Genomic DNA, 20,889 nt, shown 5'->3' with positions numbered 1-20,889 from the left:
TGTCCCTCAGCCTGGCCTGGCTGCACCCTCTCCAATCTGGGACCCCTCAGGGGATGTCCGACTGCCAGTTTAGGCCCCATCCCAGTAGGACATCCCTCTTGCAATCTGGGACCCCTGGCTCCTAACCACTCACCTGCCTGCCTGCCTGATCACCACTAACCACTCTGCCTGCTGGCCTGCTCGCCCCCAACTCCCCCCCCCCCCCGCTGGCCTTCTCGTCCCTAATTGCTCCCCCTTGCCGGCCTGATCGCCCCCAACTGTTCCCCACTGCTGCCTGCTCACCAACTGCCCCTCTACCAGCCTGATCACTCCCAACTGCCCTCCCCTCCTGGCCTGATCACCCCTAACTGCGTCTGCCTCAGCCCCGCCACCATGGCTTTGTCTGGAAGGATGTCTGGAAGGTCTCCCAGGAAGGTCTCCCAGTCAAATTAGCATATTACCCTTTTATTAGTATAGAGGCCTGGTGCACAAGTGGGGGCTGGTTGGTCTGCCCTCAAGGGGGTCCCGGATCAGGGTGGGGGTTCCCTTGGGGGGCAGGGCAGGCCTGGGTGAGGGGCCTGGGGCAGTTTGCAGGCCGATCACACCCCCATCGGGGTGGGGGTCCCTACTGGGGATGGTGCCAGTCTGGGTGAGGGGCTGGGGTGGTTTGCAGGCCGATCACACCCCCATCAGGGTGGGGGTCCCCTCTGGGGGGCATAGCCAGCCTGGGTGAGGGGCTGAGGGCTGTTTTCAGGCCGGCCACACACCCTTCGGGGTGGGGGTCCCTGCTGGGGGGTGTGGCCAGCCTGGGCAAGGGGCTGAGGGCCGTTTGGGGGTGGTTTGCAGGCCAGCCAAGCCCCCAGCTTTGTCTGGAAGGATGACCGGAAGGTCTCCAGAAGGTCTCCCAGTCTAATTAGCATATTACTCTTTTATTAGTATAGAAAATATGCTGTAGTATTTCTGGGGGGTGAGATGGGAGTAGGAAGCCAGTTTCTATTCCTTACCTAGCACATGGGACTGGTTCTGAATTCTTTTTTAAATGGTGTCGGGAAATACAACTATTGTCTGTTATGTTAGGAACTGCCTCTTTACCCTCAAGACAGTGACCCTAAACCACAAGGGGCCTCTGGGACCCTGAGGGTGACACCCCCTCCCCAATGAGTGATAGAGGAATGAAAAGTTGCCCTCCATGGAGGTACAGTGGTCTCTGTCCTTCTCTAGGAGACTTTAATAAAGTAACGGAATCAAGCAAAATTGGATTAGATGTGTACAGTTCAGCCTTCTTGCTTTGCCCCTTAACAATTTATCAAGGGGTTTCTACCCAGGCCCAGGGTCCTGTTTTATTAAATGATATTTGAGGTGTTCCACTCTCTGAGAAAATGTGGCTTATATCTTTGCCATACATTTATATAATCTTGTTTAGGAAATCTCTCTAGTTTAAACAATCCCAATTTTTTAAAAAAAATCTTATCTTTGGTAGAAGAAAGACTATTTTCTCCAAAGGGAACAGGAAACAAATATGGAGTCCAGACACATTTTGAGAAGCTAAGGCTACAATTGTGGTTCTGTTTTTTTATGTTATGTATTTGAAGTGTGGTAACAGAGATGGATGAGAAGTAATTGTTATGTTTGGAGGATACAGTCATGTCAGAATAGAATCCTGTAGCTAATGTATTTTAAGTGCAGGTTTTAAAAATAATTTTTTATTTGTTTCCTTAGAACATGTTTCTATATTTAAAAAAAAAACCCAAAATAAAAACAGGGTGATAAATTACCAGCAATCTCTCAGCTCCTCACTGGAGCCATCAAATTAAGGGTTAACCTCCCAGGATTCCCCTGAATTAATCAGGAGCTAAGCCAGAGGCTGGCTGGGCAGGGGGAGGGGATTGGCGGAGCTCGACCTCCCCCAAGAGGCTTGCAGCACCGCAGTGCAGCCACTGTGGCATGGCCACTGAGAGAAAGGAGACCATTACACAAATAAAGGAGCTCTGACAGGGCTCCCGGGCGGCCCCCTCAGGCGGCCCTGTGCACAGAAAACACGCCCTGATCCCACATCAGTCCAGGGTCCCGGCTTATTGCCCGAGCTTCCATTCCAAAGAATGGAGACAATGGCTTGTGCTCTATGGGGTAGGGATTCTTTCAGTCCAGAGTGAAATGTAAATGTATGTTCATCTTTCTTTGCTCATTTAGGAGGCAGTCTGGGCTGAACTCCTAGGTCATATTTATCTATTCGTTCAGCTCTCTAAAGAGGAAGCTGTAGGCGGATGGCTATATGGCCGGCCTCTAAAGCAGACTTCAAGGATGGCTCTATATTGGCATCCAAAGCACTTGCGATGGTGAAATGCAGATTCCCAGGTCTCTGCCTCGATTTAAATAACCTGAAATTGGGGGGAGGGGGCGGGACCTAATCCACCTTATCAATAAGCTCACCAGGTGATGCTTGTGCACGTTCAAATTTAAGAACCACTAACCCTAGAGTTGTTTTTGTTTAAAATAAATCCCTAATATCAGCCTTAAGTGTTTTAAGCTCTCCTATTAAAGAACAAAATATGTTTTCCCTCAGGTACCAGGCCCTTTTAGTTGTCTGTGTACTGGACAGCGCAAGTGGACTTCATCTACAAGAGGAGGAATGCCCACATTCATGCGTGGGCGTGGGTCTGTTTTCCGACAGGACCTTAGTCTCTCAGTGGCAGTAGAGATTAGTCCCTGGCTTTCTTCCTGCCTCTGCTGTCCACAGAATGCCCTTCCCTACAGCCTCAGGTCGTCTGTTTCCTGGAGTGCTCGCTGAGTCTTTCAGGAATCATGCCAAGCATTCAAACCAAATGGAAGGTCACAAATCCCTGGGAATTAACTATCTAAGTACAGTCCTTTTATCCGAAAGGACTGGCTTTGACCAGGGTTCCTTTTCCTTAACTTTGGCCAGGAAGCTTCCCAGCACCCAGCCGTCTCCACTAGCAGAGCTGGCCTCGCATTGAGCCCTCTGAGACCCTAAGACCCTTTCCTTTCTAGTTATTGCTGATCTTCTATCCATAAGTGCTGAATCCTGCTCCCATCAACCCAGCCCAATCCTGAAGATCCCTGACCTCAGGAAATGCTTAGGGGCCAACTCCTAGGAAGGCTGCCACCACCCACGTGGTCCTGAGCTGGTAACCACCTCAGGAGGAAGAGGTTTACACTGTCACACACTCCCTGCCAAGCCTCTTTTCCCCTGAATCTCACCTTTCCCCAGTCTCACCTCTGCTTTTAGAAGCCAACTTTTCCCTCTTCGTCATTTTTTAATCCCCTGCTGCTAAAGTCCCAATGTGAATTATGACAAAGTCCCCTAGAGTAGAGTTAGTTTCCAGAAATAAAATCTGAGATTCCGGAAAGGAGAGGGAGATGGTATTCTTCAGTTGTGAGCCCTCTTCTGCATCGTGCTTGCCTCTGTGGACAAGTACTTGGTCTCGGGTCTCTTTTTTTCCCAGGCCTTGTGCAAAGACCTAGGAGGCAGGAGGCAGACAGACAGGGACAGAGAGACCTGTTAGGGCAGATTCTCCAACCTATGACTCAATATGGTCTAAATCTCGGAAAACCCACTCCCTAAAAATTTGCATGAAGGAATTTGCATGAGGTTGATATTCTCAGGCTAGTTTAGATTAAGTTGTTACTCTATAGGCTAGATGTCGAAGCTCGGAAGACCTTGATAAGCCTTTATCTGTCAGCAGGTTATGGGCCACCTCAAAGCCCCCATCGCTTAGAAATAATTAGCTGGCTCTCCCTCCTGAGCGAGCGATGTGATGATCTGTATGCTAAAGCAGACTTCTACTGGGGAATAAAAGAAAAAAGAGAAGAGTGCCAGAAGGAAGCTAAGGTTTTTAAGGTAAATTTAGATTCCCTTAAAGGACAAGTGAAAAATCTCTGAAGATGCTCTAAACGCAGGGAATCCATCGTCCTTTCGTGCCTGCAGCATTTTTGTGCCCCTATTTGCTTAGCCCTATTCTCTCCTTTACATTATATGTGGAAAATAATGCACATAATACTTAGCACTTCTTTTTGATAAAGAAAACGTTTCATATTACTGAGATTTTTTTTCCCCTAAAAGATGGAGGATAGCTTCCAGATGCTTTTTTTTTTTACATGGACTTCCCTTCTTTAAGTATCGACAGAGGGGAGGCTTTAGCAAGATCTTTGTGATGGGCTTGCTCATGAGAAGATATTTGTGGAGCACATCTAAGTGTTTGTCACTAACAGACAACTGGAAGGAGCATGTGGCAGGAAGAGAAATATACATTTGTCCAAGAAACGTGGCTTGTTAACACTCCCACACTCTGAGGACAGGGACTTACAGCCTCGTGCACATCAACTTGTAACAGAGAAGAAAAATAAAAGTCCAATGATGATTTCTTCAATGTGAGACTGATGAATAATGTTAATTTGGAGGTTTTTATTTTAAAAAAAAAAGGTGGAATTTCAGCTCAGAAATCCTGTGCATTCTGCCTCACTGGGGCTGGCATCTGGGCAGTGCTGCGTGAGGAGTTTAGAAAAATATGGGCTTTAGCATTTTTGTACAGCTCTTTATGATAAAGCAAGAACAATGAAAGGAAGCTCAGTGAGGATTGAGTTCTGATACAGAATTGAGCTCAGGGGCGAAGAATCCCTCAGTTCAGAAATCGATTTTGAAGAATGTGTGTAGATTAGATTTAAGACCAGACTAAGGGGAACCTTTAGAACACAGAGGCAGGTTTCACCTGGTATCGGCCAAAACAAAAGCATGGCTCCAACTCAGCGACGACCCATAAAAACCCCATTGCTTAATTCTTGAAGTGTACTTTGCATTTATTAACTTGCAGCTGTACTCAGACTCCCAACCCACCATGGAGTGAGGGCCATCCTATGGAGCATTCGGTCACAGGATTCTCTAGAACTTACTGAAACCCTCGGTCTGATTGTCTGCTCCTTTGCCTCCACTTTGTATCTGAGGAAACACCGCCCCAGCCAAAGGCCTTGCCAAGGCTACTGGAACCAGGACTGAAAGCAAATGTTTCCCAATTCAGTGTTATTTCCACTCCACAATCCTCCTTTCGTTTTAAAGCTGCTATGTTATTTGTATAGTTTTAATGGCTCTTCACATAAGAGGATATGTGTATTTGGGCTTATACATTTACATTCAAAATCATTTTCCATTCACTCACTGGACTTGATAAGGAAGCCATCCCATTCTTTGGGATGTTACCACTGGGATGGGCAACAAGCGTGGCATTTATATCAGAATGGAATTGTGGGTGGAGAAAAGGGAACTTCAGAGCTTTGAGAAATGTTTGTATTTCTTACAAAAGTAATTCTAGAGCAAGAGAACCTTAACTTAGAGGAAAACGTAAGTTGCCTTGGGCTTCGGGTACTTACAGTAGAGAGAAATGCCTTAAGAATTCTCTCATCTGTTTTCTTCATTAGTAATTCCACTGAATTCCCTGGTTTTAACTATCACCTCCAGAAAAAAAAAAGAATCCAAAATTGTACTTTCAACTATCATTTCTTAAGTATGCAGCTCCTTTTTCCAACTATCCCCTGGACATGTTGTCTAGGACCCCCCACCCCACCCCAGGCTCAAATACACAAGGTCCACAGGGAAATCTTTGTCTCCACACTGCTCATACCCACACACTGGTAGTTCCTGTATTACCAATTACCATTCCGTCTATCATCATCATCATCGTCATCATCCTTATCCTAGGAGACAGTAATCATGGTGCCAGCTCTTCTCACCAGCTCCCATTGCCAATCTCTACTGCTTTACCTGTACCTGCCATTTGGGCCCACACCTGTCTCGTTACCTGTTGACACCCACTGCTCCTGTGCCAATAGGCTCCCTTTTATATTCTTTTCTCTAGCTCTTCTCTCAATCTGAAAACCCCTTTCACCATTCTATGACCATATCTTATGTCAACAATGTACTCAAATGCCAGTTTCACATATCCTTCCTGATCCATTCAGGCAGAAGTATTACTGGCTACCCTGAATTTCCAAAGACCTTATCCTTTACCTTTCTTATGGAGCATTACTTGTTACTTAATAAAAGTAGTACTTGTTGAGCATATATTGTGTATCAGGCATATATATACATAAGAACTTTATATACATTTTCATTGAATCCTCTCAGCAGCCCTATAAGACCTAAAGGGCCTCTACCCCAGAGGTCCCTGTTTAATTGGCTTTGGGTACAGTTGAACATGGGGACTTTTAAGACTCCCTGGTGATTCCACTGTGTGGCAGATTGAGAACCACGGGTGTAACTCCAAACCCATTAGCCACCTATTCTCCAGTAGGACGTATCACATTTGGAGCTTTAAAACAAATGCTGGACTCCAGCCCAGTCCCAACAAACTTGAATCCCTGGGGGATAGAGCCCGGAATCCACATGTTAGCAAAGCTTCACAGGTGATTCTGCCACATAACCAGGAGGAGAACTACTCTCTCGCTCAGTCACTGTGTCATCTCCCAATGTTGCTAGACTACAGGTGATTACATACGTCTACTCCACTTTGTAGTCCATACACTCTTTGAGGAAAGGTTTACATTTGATTCATCTTGGTCTATTCCCTGGCACATAGCAAGAGCCTTTGTACATAATATGTTTTAGAAACTTAAAAATAAAATAAAATAAATGCCCTTTGCTGATCTTATTATGAAAACAATGAGCACCTTAATGGAATACTTATCCTCTTCATGGGACTAGGTTTTAATCTCTACTACACCAGCCTGGGAATGAAGCAAGTCATTGCAGTGCTCTGAGCATGGCAGCTGCGTGGCTGTGCGGAGTCAGAGCCAGGGCTGGAACCCAGACGCCTTCCTCTGCATCTCCTGCCTTAAACGCAACTGCCAAGTGAAACAACAGTCTACGTGTTTGGATAGATGCTGTCACACATGTTTCTACAATTTGAACATAACCTGTCACATGGGGCGGGAGGGGAACTGTTGGCATCATGAAATAGATTTGGAAAAACATATCAATTTAAGACCAAAAAGCTAATTATGTGACCTAACATACTCAGTCCCATCCTCCCTTACCCCAAGATGCACATATGAACAAACCCACCCTCTGATGGTTCTTTGACATTTCTTGACAACTATTTAATTACTACATTAGTAAGTTTCTTAGTTTTCTTTTTCCTCTTCTTAATTTGTGCTATTTCTCAGACTTTCCAAATAACCTGAGCTTCTGGTTATAAGTGAAGTCTATTTAAAGGTTTATATACAGATTACTGAAGGCAGTAAATTGTCATGTTCCATTCAATATGAATATGCACATCAAATGTATATGGGGATAAAAGGGAAATGACACACAAGACCTAGAAACCGGATTTAGGCTCTTTTTTGCCATTTCCAAGTCATGTAATTCTACACGGGAATGAACTTTCCAGAATCTCTTTCCTCACCTAAAAAAATGGAAGGGAAAAGGACCTAAAATAGACCCTCCAAAATTTTCTTCCAAATATTATTATTTTAGAGGGTCATAAATTTTCATAATTCATTACCAGGCTTTTGGTCAAGATTAAATTAATAATTGCTTCTTATCCTTATTATCTAGTTGATTTTTTAAAGGCGAAGAGAATCATAGTGAAATTTGCAGACTTCCTTACAATTTAGAGAGTGTTCCCCTCCATTATCTCCTTTGGTTTTTATAACATAACTGCAGACTAGTTATTATGCCCATTTCACAGAAAATGAAATTCAGATGCAGAGAATTGACCCGCCCAGGGTAATGAAATGAGAAAATGGCAAATCTAGACGCGACTGGACCCAACTGTGATCCCCAGCGACACCTGACGGCCACCGGCAAAGCTGGAGATGGAGGCCCGGGAGATCTGACATGCAGACAGCTCAGCCCAGTAGCCTGTCTGTCTCCCAAAATGTTTTCCAGCCCAGACACCTATAAATCACTTTCAAATAGAATACCAAGCAGGGATTTATTTAGCATATCATTTCTGGGTGTGTGTTTTCCTGCGCATTTATAGATCTGTGTTTTTCCAAGCTGAGTGTTCCTGATAGTGCAAGACAGATAATGATAAATGAGCATCTATGTGAGCCTGGCTGGGAGGAGGACCAGGAACTGTTGACACCCCTCCTGTGAAGTTAATCCCATTTCTTTTAGCTGTTTCTTTATTAGTTAATGAGGTCTGGCCAAAAAAAAATGTGTCTGTGATGGTGTGTTAGCATCCTTGCCTCTAGGTACATTTTCAAGTATTCATAAAGTAGCTCGTCCGACCAAAGCTTAAAGCAAAGGTGCATTAAGTATGAATTTAGTTAACTTCAAATGCGGGTGGTCGAAAAACTGCTCCTGAAATAACCTAAATAATCCTCCTCATTGGCGTTTCCAGATGGGCGGCTCTGGGTGCAACGTGAAGGGGGACAGGGAAGAGGGAGGGTGCAGAACAGCCTGGACTCGCAGGGCAGCCGGAAGCTTTGATCCTGCCCCTGGCTGACAGCTGTGTGGCTGACTTTGGGAAACTGAATAACTTAAGGGAAACAAAAACAAAATGAGAAAGGAATTACCAGTCAAACCCCTGGAAAGGAGAGCAGACACTAGATCTTAGTGCTCCTGGGAGGCCAGAGACCGCTTCCCACCTCGGTTCCTTATGGCCAAGAGGGAAAAGGAAAAATCTCAAAAGGGATGCACTTGGAAAGGCAAGCCAACTGTGAAGCTTGGTTAGCCGCTGCCCTGAGCCCCGGGTCCAGTGCATCGCAGCGATGACCTCTACGACCTGGCTCTAGAAGGCCGCACTGCACACTGCGGCAGAGTCCTAGGGACACAGCTAGCGCGCGCACACGCACACACACACACACACACACACAGTCTTCACCCCCTCCACACACACACCCAACTTCCATCATTCCAAAGCACAGCCACATAAATCCTTCCCACTTTCCATCCTTTCATGATTTTGTTTCCCCAAAACATAATTAATGAAGTTAACATTGTGGCTCTTCTACATACAGTTTATAAGCAAAGGAATTTTTTCAAGAGATGCCTTCTGTTTGGTTCTAGTGGCCTGGGCTACCTGGTGTGTATTTGGGCTAACAAACTGCAAATCATAGCCCAACATTCTCCTTCCTGTTTCTGCATCAGTGACCAAAAGGAGCCCCCTAATTGGTGGGAGTCTTCCTAACCCTTCGTCAGGAGGAGATCGAGAAACAAGGAAGGAAAGAAGGACCAAATCTTCCGACCTCCAACCTTATGGGCACGGCAGCAAATCGCAGTGTTACTGGTTATTCAGTGTTACCTCTGAATATCTGTGCACAAAGGGGTGCATTCATGTCATCCCCACTGTCTTTCATTCATGGAGTCTTTGGCCTTTTGCGATATCAACCCCAAATGAAGGAAAGCTGAGCCACACTTCTGAAAGGAGTTGGCCACGTAATCCCACTCGGTGTGGATTTGGAGAGAAACAGACACCATCCATTAACAAGGGCTGGTCATGCAAATGTCTCCTTCACAGCTCAGTGTTCAACTTTCTGGTCATTTTAGCTGGTTTACGAACTTCCTCTAAATGTAAAAAAAAAAGTGCCTGAAAAATAGCAACAGCATAGCATAATAATAATGCTGCGTTGGGACATGCTCAGAGTATAATATTTCTCTATTGTCGCCTGCCTTGAGGACACAGAAGGCACTTCGACAGCCATTATGATTACAAAAGGTACAAGCTAATATTGGCTGTGCCAGATGTAATTTTGCATTTCTCTCAAAAGAAACACTGTTACGTCCCAGCTGTAAACATGACTGTGTGCTGTGCTCGCTGTTCTGTTACAGGTGATCCACATAACAGGTCGGCTACGGCTGCGGGTGTCGCTGTCCCACGGGAGGACCATCCCCAGCCAGATCATGGGTCTTGTGGTCGTGGCGCATGCCTTGCCTCCCCCTACAATCAATGAAGTCAGAATCGACTGCCATATGTTCGTCACTCGAGTAAATATGGACCTCAATATCATTTACTGTGAAAATAGGTACTTGGTTTTTGTTTCCGTTTGCCCTGCTGTATGTTGCACATGGGTGAGGGTTGGTGTTTTCAGCAGGCTGCAGGATTTTACTCTCCCAATGAGGCTCATTATAAATCCTGATCTTATTTCTAATGGATGCTTGGACTGACACCAAACATGATTTTTATTTTAAATTTCCATTGCTGCCCTGATTTGCATTAGGGATAACAATGGAATGAATTGGGATACCCAGACATCCATGTGCTATAAGTAAAGCCCATTTTGCCCAAAAAATCCAAGGAGAGAGCAAGACTGAGACATTATTGGGAAAATGATGCAGGAAAGGGTGCTCAGGGGTGATGCCTCAGCCAGACCCTCTTCCTGACTCCTGCAGGGCCCAGCCTCGTGATGGTCAGTGTTCACACAGGCAGGCATTAAGCGCGGTGCCTTAATCAGCTCAGGCTGCTATAACAAATCACCATAGCCCGGCAGCCTGAACAACAGACGGGTATTTCTCACAGATCTGGAGGCTGGGAAGGCCAAGGTCCAGGTGCAGGCTGCTTAGATTCCTGGTGAGAGCCCTCTTCCTGCTGCCTTCTGCTGTCCTCACGCAGGGAGACAGAGCTGTAGGCTCTTCTCTGTATAAGGACTCAAATTCCATCGCAGGGGCTCTATCCCCATGAACTCATCTAAACTCATCTAAACCAAAGGTCCTACCTCCTAATACCATCACATTGAGGGGAAGGGCTGTAATATATGAATTTGGGGGGGAGACACAAACGTTTAGTCCACACAGCACATATACAGAACCAATGAGAATCAGAGCCCTCTAGAGGAAAAAAGGACCAAGATATTGAACCTGATATCGGTCATCAGACTGGTCTGGGCTTTCTACACATGTATTAAATAAAATTTGTAATTCTCACTTTCATAAATTAAAAAATAAGATGACTCATTGTGTGAATAACTTGCCAGTCCTTCCTCAGGATTGAGCTTTTATAAAAGGATTTCTTGGCCTTTGGTTAAAAGTTCGCTTTTTCCATTAAGCACAAAGCGAGGGACAAGGAAATGGGACAATGCCCCTTCAGACCTTTCACCTAGAAGTCACCAGCCCTCAGACTAATGTAAAGAGGAGAGGTTGATGGGATGTGGGGAGCAGGGAACGGAGCAGTGCAGGGGCTGCTGAGGGGGCTGTGGTGATGCTGTCCCTCCCCGGTGCTATGGGAAGAATTACAGTCAGTTTTGAGAAGATGCTTTTGTGGCTCAGTGTTGTCAGCTATGGATACAGTATATGCTCACTGAGCCCTGTGAGTGCCTAGGAGGAAAAATGAAAAAGCAGAACGGCCAAGTGGCTTGGTAATTGACCTCCTCATGGCTGAGCCAAGAGGCAGGCAGACAGCATTGCATTCAGTCCGTTGGGAAGTGAAAGGTGTTGTGGCTGAGTTAGAAATGCCTACCATTTCCTGTCAGGATTTGATTCAGAGAAAAGAATTCACCAATGGGAGACATACCCGCCTGCCTCTTAATGTTCGGTGGGGTAGAAAATATCACGAAACTGGCGCTATTATTTAATAAGTAACTCTAAATCTATGTTTTAAGCTTTTGGTGGCATTTAGTAAAAATTGTATCATCATGACTGTATAGTTGGCTATATCTAAGGTATTCTGGAATGGCCACAGGAAATCAGAAAGGACATTTAGCCAAATGATTGCCTAGAGTTGGCAAGTAATAATAAAGATGACTAACATTGATTGAACACTTACTACACACTTGGCAATGTGCAGAGCTCATTATAAGAGTGGGGCAAAAGTAGGTTTATAGTTGTGAGTACATGAAACACAGTTTATTCTTGTATTATTCTTTAATAATTACTGTATTATTTTCCATCTGAACAACTGTAAGCCTACTTTTGCCCCACTCTGTATGCACCATCTAACTCAAGTTTCTGGATAGTTCTGTGAGGCAGGTCTTGCCATTGTCTCAATCCCCTTAGGTGATTTCAGGTGAAAGAGAAAGGTTAAGTGAGTTACCTGAGGCCAAGATTTAAACCCAAATCTGACGGATTCAGAAACCTCTCACTTAGCAACATCCTGTGGGGCCTCCCTGCATTCCCTGTCTCTTATTTTTCCTCAGAAGTCAGGCCAGATGGTAAGGAACTGGTCATAATAACTGCCTAGGTGGACCTTTCACACATGTGCACCCACGAAAAACAGCCACAGCCCATAGAGCTATTTATCCTGGTTTAAAATGTAGAATACTGGAGACCCAGGAGGCAGAAAGTCAAAGGATGAGCTATGGTATTGCTTCTTTGAAAACATAGGTCAGCTCCCTTGATTTAGGTTACCAACACCAATCCCTAAAAAAAGGGGGGGTGAGGGTGGGGGGTGGGGAGTCTTGGCTTATTTCCCTAACATTTACCCAGTGATTGTCCTATCCCAAAACTAGCACTTAATTTTCATGAGATCACAGACTAATTCTTTTGACATGCTCCACAGAACCAAGTGCCTTATGGTGCCACTCTAGTAATTGAGATTACATTCTGTAACCACTTTAAGCTATTTTTTCTTCCCATTTAAATAAAGTTTTCTACAACCCCTTATTAGCCAATACAATACAGCATTATTTCCTAACTGAAGATGATAGTAATTATTAAAAAGACCTATGTGGAGGTAATTGTATATTTGACCTACGGGAGAAGCGTACAGACAGCTGCCTTCTGCTATTGCATCTTGTATTCTGATGCAAATGTGTGTCCGGTGCAATGCTGTGTTCATTTCATTCATTCAACCCCTCACCAGCCTCTTAGCTATTTTACAGATGAGGGAACTGAGGCTCAGAGTACAAGATGCCAGGGGGACCTGGTTCTCATAGAGGTCATCAGACTGTCCTGGGCTTCCACTACATATAGGAAGAGGTCGCTGAACACCGAGCTGGTCACATTCACCTCAGTAACAGGCTCGGGTACCAAGAAGTGGTTCTATTGTTTGGAAGGATTTCATTCAAATAAAAAATAAGCTAAAGAAATGTCTTCCCTAAAGAATGAAGTGGATTTTTTCCTGGGTTTGTTGTTTAATCAGGGAATTGCTAACTAGAAACTAAAGCCAATCCCTGACTCTACAGACCATCCCCCCCGCCCCTCAGCCCCCCGTTGTTCCCCAGGGTTCCCCGGGACAGCCTCCGGCAAAGCTGACATCTAATGCTTTCAGAGGAGCTGGCAAACTTCAGAAACACCAATGAGGGCCTTTTAATGACATCCTTGTTCCCTCATTTGCAGAAAGGGGGTGTAAAGAGTGCGGGGGAAGCAGCTAATGGTTTCAGGAAAACACCGACTAATCTGTTTTGTACCAGAAAACAGAGGAATCCTGAGGAAATACTCCTTTTTATCACCCCATTTAGTCTTATCTTGCCAAGAATTCTAGGTTTGCCAAATATGATTTATATTGCTAGACATTGAGACATTCACTCACTGTGTAGTATGTTTTAATTATACTCCATATTATCCTGTTTTTGTTTTATTTCTTATTTCCCTGCCTTGGGAGTCAGAGTTAACTCCCCAGCAGTGATCTCATGAGTTTCTTAAACATGTCATTTCTAAAGACTCACTTCGTATTTGAATACATTATAAGTCACAGACCAGAAAACACGCAGGGACATTAAAGAGAATAAATTAAACAAAAGACGTATTTTATTTTGGACTGACCAGAATGAGTCTGCGCTTGGGAAGGGAGGAGGATAAGCATTTTGACGTGTTTGTGTAAACCAGGCAGATTCTCCCAACATGTTTTCCGATTCTGTGCTCTTTTCCTGCGCTCCTGCCCGAGGACACGGGCGTCTGGGCATCAATGGCACGGGCTCACACACACGTAATGCCGAGCACAAGGCTGGCAGAGCCGCTGAAATGGTTTCAAGTTTCTGTGTGGACTCCACCACAAAGTACCAGTTAAAAGGGCCAGGAGCGAAAGCCGGGTTCCCAGATGACTAAGACTAAAAAAGATAATACCCTCAGGCATCTGTATGTCTCGGAATTAAAATTCTAGCCCTTGAAATGCCAATTTGCACTTTGTGCCAAGAAGCAGTTGAAGCCCTTTTGCATGGAAATACCCACTAGAAGACCAATCTGTTTAAATGAAAGGTGTCTCTAATCATTTGGTATAAACATAACATGTTTTTATTTTATTATGTAACCTTGAATTATCTTGGCTTCTAATGAGAATCTTTCATTGTTCCTGATTCTCAATAATTTCATGGAATTATGTTGTCTAAATGTGCATTCTGATGCAAAAAAGAAAAAAAGAAAGAAAGAACCTATCTAATTATTTAAACACAATTGCTTGATCTAGCACATTTTCTAGTTTAGAAAATGTTATTCATTAAAGAAATAACCTTATGTACAAAGAGTTTTCCCTCAAAGTGCCAAATCCTCCCAGGTACCCTGGGATAATGAAAATCGCCAGTAGGTTTGTTTCTAAGACATCTGACAGTTTCTGTATTTCCTCCCCTTCTGAATTCCAGTCTGTTGTTCTTCTTGTAGGATCAGTGATTACATGGATCTGACCCCTGTAGATATTGTGGGGAAGAGATGCTACCACTTCATCCACGCGGAGGACGTGGAGGGCATCCGGCACAGTCACTTGGACTGTAAGTACCTCTCGTGCGTGTGTGGGCACAAGCTGGCGAGTTTTGCCTCTCTGATGCCTGTTTGGTTTCAGTGCCGATTTCTTCCTTCATGTCGCCTGTGCACTTCTGAGAGGACTGTCAGCATGCGGTGAGAAAAAGTGAGACATAAATCACTTCAACTTGTGTTGGAATTAGATTGAAAGTCGGACCTCGGGCCCAGAGAAATTGCTGGGTCTTTAGGCACTCACCTGGGATTTCATGGTCTCTTGTGCTTTCTCCCCCATGACGCGATGACAGAACCTTTGTCTTGAGTGCTTTCTTGACCCTTTCATTATCTAGGGAGCAACTTCCACTCTGAAATGTGTGGTCCCAGTTTCAAAATACTATACAAGGGAGAAGACAAGGTCAAACAGGCCAGAGCCTATAACATGCCTACTGGACTAGCCACAAAGCCAGGGTGAGGGGAAGCCCAGGCAGCAGGGGCGGAGCACACGGCGTGGACAGGGCAGCGCTCAAAGGCAGTGTCTTCTTGGTGTGTTTCTGGAAAGAGGGTTATTCAGAGGAGCAGGAGTCTCCATCTCTAGACTCCTGGGAAAAAAGAAACTAATTTCAGCTCTTTGAGTCCAGTTCCCAGCTCCTGACCTGCAGGCTGACCTCCAAGGCACCCTTTGTGGCACTTAAGCAAAGCAGGACCAGCAGTTTCCTGGCTGGGTCCATGTAGTAACCTGAAGCCAGCGTCCTCCTGAAGTCTTCCCTCCTCAGACTCAGCGGGGCTGTCTACTGTGTGTGGGTGGGGTCTGCCAATCCCACAGTCGAGAGCACTGACCTGGGAGACCTCTTAGGAAGGGACTGTCTCCTTCCAACCAGAGGCCCCTTTAATGGCCATTCCGTGGACTCTTCCTAGAAGAGGAGGGCCTGCCAGCTTTCTTCCTAGAAGCTTCTGCACCCAGTCCCGAACGCTGGTTTAAAACACCTGCAAGGTACCACAGATGAGCTTGAAACGGAAGCTTCTTTTGTAGTAAAAACAGCCAGGTGGCCTTTGCACTTTCTTCCTCCCCGCTTTCTCGCCATGGTGAGGACAGCAGTTGTTCGCTCCTTTCAAACTCAGATCTTCAAAAGGATGATAGAGAGACAGTAAGCTAGCCAAAGTCTCAGAGTGGGTGCATCTTGTTCTGTGGTTTTAGCCCTGAATTCGCAACAAAGACCCGGGACCAAGTTCAGTGTCAGGTTTTGTCGGTAGCATGTCTCTGGGAAAAGCCGGCCCGCCAGGCTGCTCTCCAGCAGAGTCTGCTCCCAGCACGGAGTGCGCGCCTAGGCCCGCACACCAGGGACTTAGGGGACACACGGCTGCTGTGGATGAAGGCGGGCGTGTGTATTGCAGAAGCAGAGGCTTTTCGGTTTATTGGAGGGCGGGGCAGGAATGATGCTGTTTCCTTTTAGGAAACATCCAGGTTCTTTTGTAGCTGGGAATTTAGAGAAAAAATCAGAATCTTTAGAGGAAGCTGAAGAGATATTTTGGGACCAATACATGCCAGAGAGCCAGACTTTAAAAATGAGTATTGTTTGTAGCACACTGTCGTAGGGGGAGAGTGGTGCTTTTTCGTTTGGGAATCTTAATTGAGGTCTAAATTCAGAAACCTGACGCTGACAAAAAAGAACTTTGTCATCCTCGGTTATTATTTGGAAAACATCATGCTTTCTCTCTGGGGTTTGATTTACAGCTGGAAGAAACACAATTCCTCGAGTACAGTGGCCTAGGGCACTTCATTCCTTCCCATAAAGCAAAGGTCTCCGACAAAATATGTTTGATGCCATTCTTCCCGATCTACTTTTATCTCATTTTCAGTAACCGGAATAATTTGAGAGTGCTGAAAATAAACAACTCTGCCACTCACTATTGTGGTAGTCTCCTAATTTTTCTGGTATCTTGCCAGCTAATAAACAGAGAAGGTATGCTTTCAAATTCTGTGATTTTTTTTTTCATTACTTGATATTGACATACTGGCTATTGCTTTATGATTTAGCCTACTAACAATGATTGAGTTCACTCTTTCAACTCATACACATGACTTCTAATTTAAAATTCTTTTAATAACCTTAAACACATGAAAAACAAATAGAATGAGCTGATAATTCTGCACAGTAAAATGCACTGCACATATTTAGCTACCATGCTGTGGAATAACTCCACAATGTCAAGTAGCACACAATTAGTAAAACTGTAGGGGGAGAGAAAGGAGTGTTTTGATCCTGAAGAATTTTGATCCTAATCAGATTGAAATTTCATCGTTCTTATAGTGCTTAATATCTTCAATCACACACACACACACACACACACACACACACACACATACACACACCCCAAACCGATGCCAATGTCAGGTTTTGCATTCTGTGACCGAAAAAAAAATGCTAAAATATACAAATGCATCTCGCCCTGTACAATAAACATTAGCATCATTATAAAGTAAGATTGAGTCTAAAATTGTGTGATGGAATGTCCCATGTTTACCTAATTCTCTAACTAAAGCCAGCCCAGTAACAAAAGGACAGGGCATGTAATAAGTCTTGGTCGTGTAAACATTGTGAAAAAAAGGCAAAGAGCCAGCACAGCGCCTCCCTTGTCCACAGCCCCAGGCTGTTACCGAAGATGCCTCAACTGTGCCTTCTTGGCGGGTGTAGGTCATGGTGACATCAAATCAGCTCAAGAATAAGATAGAATTCTAAAACAAAGGCATGGTTAAAAAATAAACCACATTAACTATTTAGCTTTTCTTCCTAGAGCTATTGGCACAATTCCTGGTGCTGTCCATGAAAGACAGTTTTTAGCTGTCTGATGATATTTCTGATACTTTGATATCTGCCTTGTGCTCCAGTTTATGGATAAAATTTTGGAAAAAGACTCAGTAGACTGGTAACTCAGAACGCTATCTGTATCACATATATCTTTTTCCTAGCATAGGCATCTGCAAATTCTTAGGTGAACTTGTCTCTAGAATGAGAAAAGTAAAAGGAAATCTCAGCTGCACCAGCATTTGACAACTTTGATAAATTGAACCAAGAACTTTGGACCATGGACTCTCCCATTAGGTTAGCAGGAGACACCTGATAGTTCACTGCGTCTCAACATAAAGAATCACTAAAAATCACATTATCTATACCAACACGGTGAGTTAGTGAAATTATCCTGGTATTCTAAAACCAGAGGAGTTTTAGGTCCTCTTTTTTCACACTGTGAGCAAAATCCTCTTATGATTTTTTTCTTTTTTTCACCTCACGGAAGTCATTGTCCCATCTCATCGATTCTTTAGGCCAAATTGACCAAATCAACATGCCAAGGTTTGAATATTAAACCATTCATATCAGCAATTATTTGAGCATCTTTGCCTCTCACCCTCCAGTTCTCCATTGCTCAGGAGGTATCGACCGCGAGATGACTAGTCCTGTCTAGTCTTGTCACCTGGAGTCGCACTTTCCAGTTACCCAGAGCATCAATGTCACTCTTCGATGTGAACGGAACAGCACAGCCATCTACTACTCCACCTCTACCAGTTGCCTGGGAAATAGAAAAGCAAATCCCAAATGCTAAACCAGACAAGAAACTCTCCATGTACCTTTTCATCCAGCCTTTTGTCCACAGAAGATGTTGAATTTGTCTTGCCATAGCCCTAGGGTTCTTCCCTGGTCAAACCAACAACAACTCTCTAAAACCTGGAAAGAGCGGCCTGAAGGAAAACTTCCTCCAAGGCCCAGGGCTCTGGAGCTGTGGGACTTGAGAGAAAAGAAGCCAGAGAGTATGGGGCAGAGGCAGCTCTTCCTCCCTGGGCCCTGAGGGATGAGGAAACTGGAAGGGTTACTTCCGAATGGGAGAAGGACTTCCAGCTTGTCTATGTGACCGTGTAGAGTTAAGAAGCATGGTCTGCCCAATATATTTGGAGGTGTTAAAAAAATACAGTAGCCTAAGTATTTCTTTCTTAATTACTAAATTCTAAACTTCCTAACAAAACTAATGCACAGCTACCTGGCATAATGCTTTCCATGCTGTTTTGCATCAATAACCCCTACACTTTCCTCCTGAAGGCAGCTCATCACCAATGCAAGCCGACTGCTTAATGCAGGACTAATTAGTATATCCCCTTCCAGTCTGCAGGCCCTCCATTGTAATTCCTTCCCAGCTCATTTTTTTCCACAACGCAGCATCAATCAAAGTAAGTGCCCTGCCTGCCTAGGAAACACAAGATGTCCTCCATGCATTTGTCATCTGCCACACAAACAAAGGGGGGATTTAATTGTTGACTTGGGTCTGCTGCCATTGCACTCAGCAGCGGAAGCTGGGCGTGAAGGGAGAAGGGAAGAGATCAAGTTTGATGTGTGGGCTAAATCCAGAGAGCACAGGGGACCCTCTTCTATTTTCTAATCTTAGCAGTTTTCAGGTCTGACTCTTCAGGGATTTAGATGCAACCTAATCATTGGCTGGACTTTTTTCCCCAAAGCAAATGATTTTTCTGCTTCTCCCATATGAATATGAGCATTCCCATGAAAGGGAATGCGTGTAACAGCCACCATGTCCAACTTTTTTCAAAACCCAAGTTAGCCCATATCGTGTGCCTGTCCACAATAGAGACTGTCACACAGAGACAAAATAAAGCCAGGTTTTTAGGCAGGAGTGAATTAGTATTATTATTTTATGTATTTTCAGGGGGTGGGGTCAGGAAGGAGTGGAAAATGCTGATTGGGGCTTTTCAAGTTCAAGGACAGGCAAACTCAGAGGACAGAGACTAGCATGGGTCTAACCACCCACAGGCCAACTGTTCCTGCTGCAGTGCATTACAGAAATGCAGACATTCAGGCCTCTCCCAGGCTCCTGAATCGGAACCTGCAGTTAACAAGATCCCAGCTGACTCAATTTACGTTAAAGCTTAAGAAGTACTGACTATACTAGTATTTAGAAGGCATTACTTTACATGGAGGAAAAGTAAATACGAATCGACTAGGGATTTAAGGACTTTATTTTAAATTTATTAATAGTAATAAAATATGAGTAGTGAATTGGCTCTCAGGGTCTCTCAATCAGTGTTCCAATGAAATGAGTATGTGATTCCTAGCTTGCTAAAGCGATTAACTTCTTTAAAAAGTTGTGAAATTTTAAATGTCAGTGGGGAAAGTTGAGTATAAAAAGTAGTAATAGTCAACTTATCATCAAGAGACCTTCAGTTTTTTCTCCGGGTTAATATTTTCCTATGTACTTGATTGCATGTATGAATATTCCTGTTCCATTTTCCTGCTCAAGTTCATCTAACACAGTGATTCTCAACCTTGGCTGCACATTAGAATCACCTGAGAATCTTTTTAAAATCCTGATTTCTGGGCCTCATCCTCCGGAAATTCTGTTTCTTTGTTATGGGGTGAGGCCACAACATTAGTAACAAAGAGACAGAACTTCTGGAGGATGAGGCCCAGAAATCAGGATTTTAAAAAAAATTCTCAGGTGATTCTAATGTGCAGCCAAGGTTGAGAGCCACTGATCTAACACTTGTGAGTACTTCCTATGTGCAAAACTTGGTGGTGTTCCTATAAGGTTCCAAAAATAACCAATATATGGTCTCTACCTTCAAGGAGTTTGCATACTGATGGAAAAGACAGCATGAAACAGCCCATTTTGAAAAGGGGCATAAAATGAGGACTAGTAAGATATATAAACAAAACAAAGAAGCCCCAGAGGGAGGGGCAACTAAGGGAGGATGGAGAAGTCCCACAGGAAGCGTTTTTTCCCTGGACCTTGAAAGAAGATGGCAAGAAGCCATGCTGGAGGAGATATTGGGGGTTGGGATGGGGTGGGGGGCGGATAAGCGCATACCAGGCTTAGAAGGACACGAAGTACAATCACACACAACCTTTTCTCCCTAACCTCAGTTAGCCACAACTTCGATTTGACTGATATATCCTAATACAATTCTAATGTGGATTCCTGGTGTTTTTTCTTAGTACTATTTTAATTAGTAGTTGCTTTTATTATTTTTTAAAAAAAGAACACCTGATATTTGAGAGAAAATAACCCATAGCTCTTATAAAGCATTATCAGAAAAAAATACTTCTAAATCATCCATTTTAACCTAGAACAATTAACTTAAAAACAATTCCATTAAATTCCATTACTACTTATAATAGCATCTTGTTCTTTACCTTCTATAAACTACATATTTAAAAAACACTTTCCTTAAAATAAACCCATTCAATGATATCCTGCATATCTCAAAAGACCTCAAAGTTTTTTTACACAAATGAGCAGCACACGATTTAATTTGCGCATGTCTTTAGCATACAATGTTGGGTTTTGTTTTT

General features: G+C 44.0%; 1 protein-coding gene across 1 annotated transcript in view; it reads left to right on the top strand.

The window, feature by feature from the left end:
- The window catches only part of NPAS3 (neuronal PAS domain protein 3), an 869,596-nt gene that overhangs the window by 833,471 nt on the left and 15,236 nt on the right, over window positions 1–20,889 (top strand). Inside the window, 2 exon segments of the mRNA XM_023751473.1 lie at window positions 9,764–9,957; window positions 14,462–14,568. Coding sequence (XP_023607241.1) covers window positions 9,764–9,957; window positions 14,462–14,568 — 301 coding nt within the window.

This window comes from Myotis lucifugus, unplaced genomic scaffold (assembly GCF_000147115.1).
Source record: "Myotis lucifugus unplaced genomic scaffold, Myoluc2.0 scaffold_22, whole genome shotgun sequence".
In the NCBI taxonomy this organism is placed as follows: domain Eukaryota; kingdom Metazoa; phylum Chordata; class Mammalia; order Chiroptera; family Vespertilionidae; genus Myotis; species Myotis lucifugus.
This window is presented reverse-complemented; position numbering and strand designations above follow the sequence as displayed.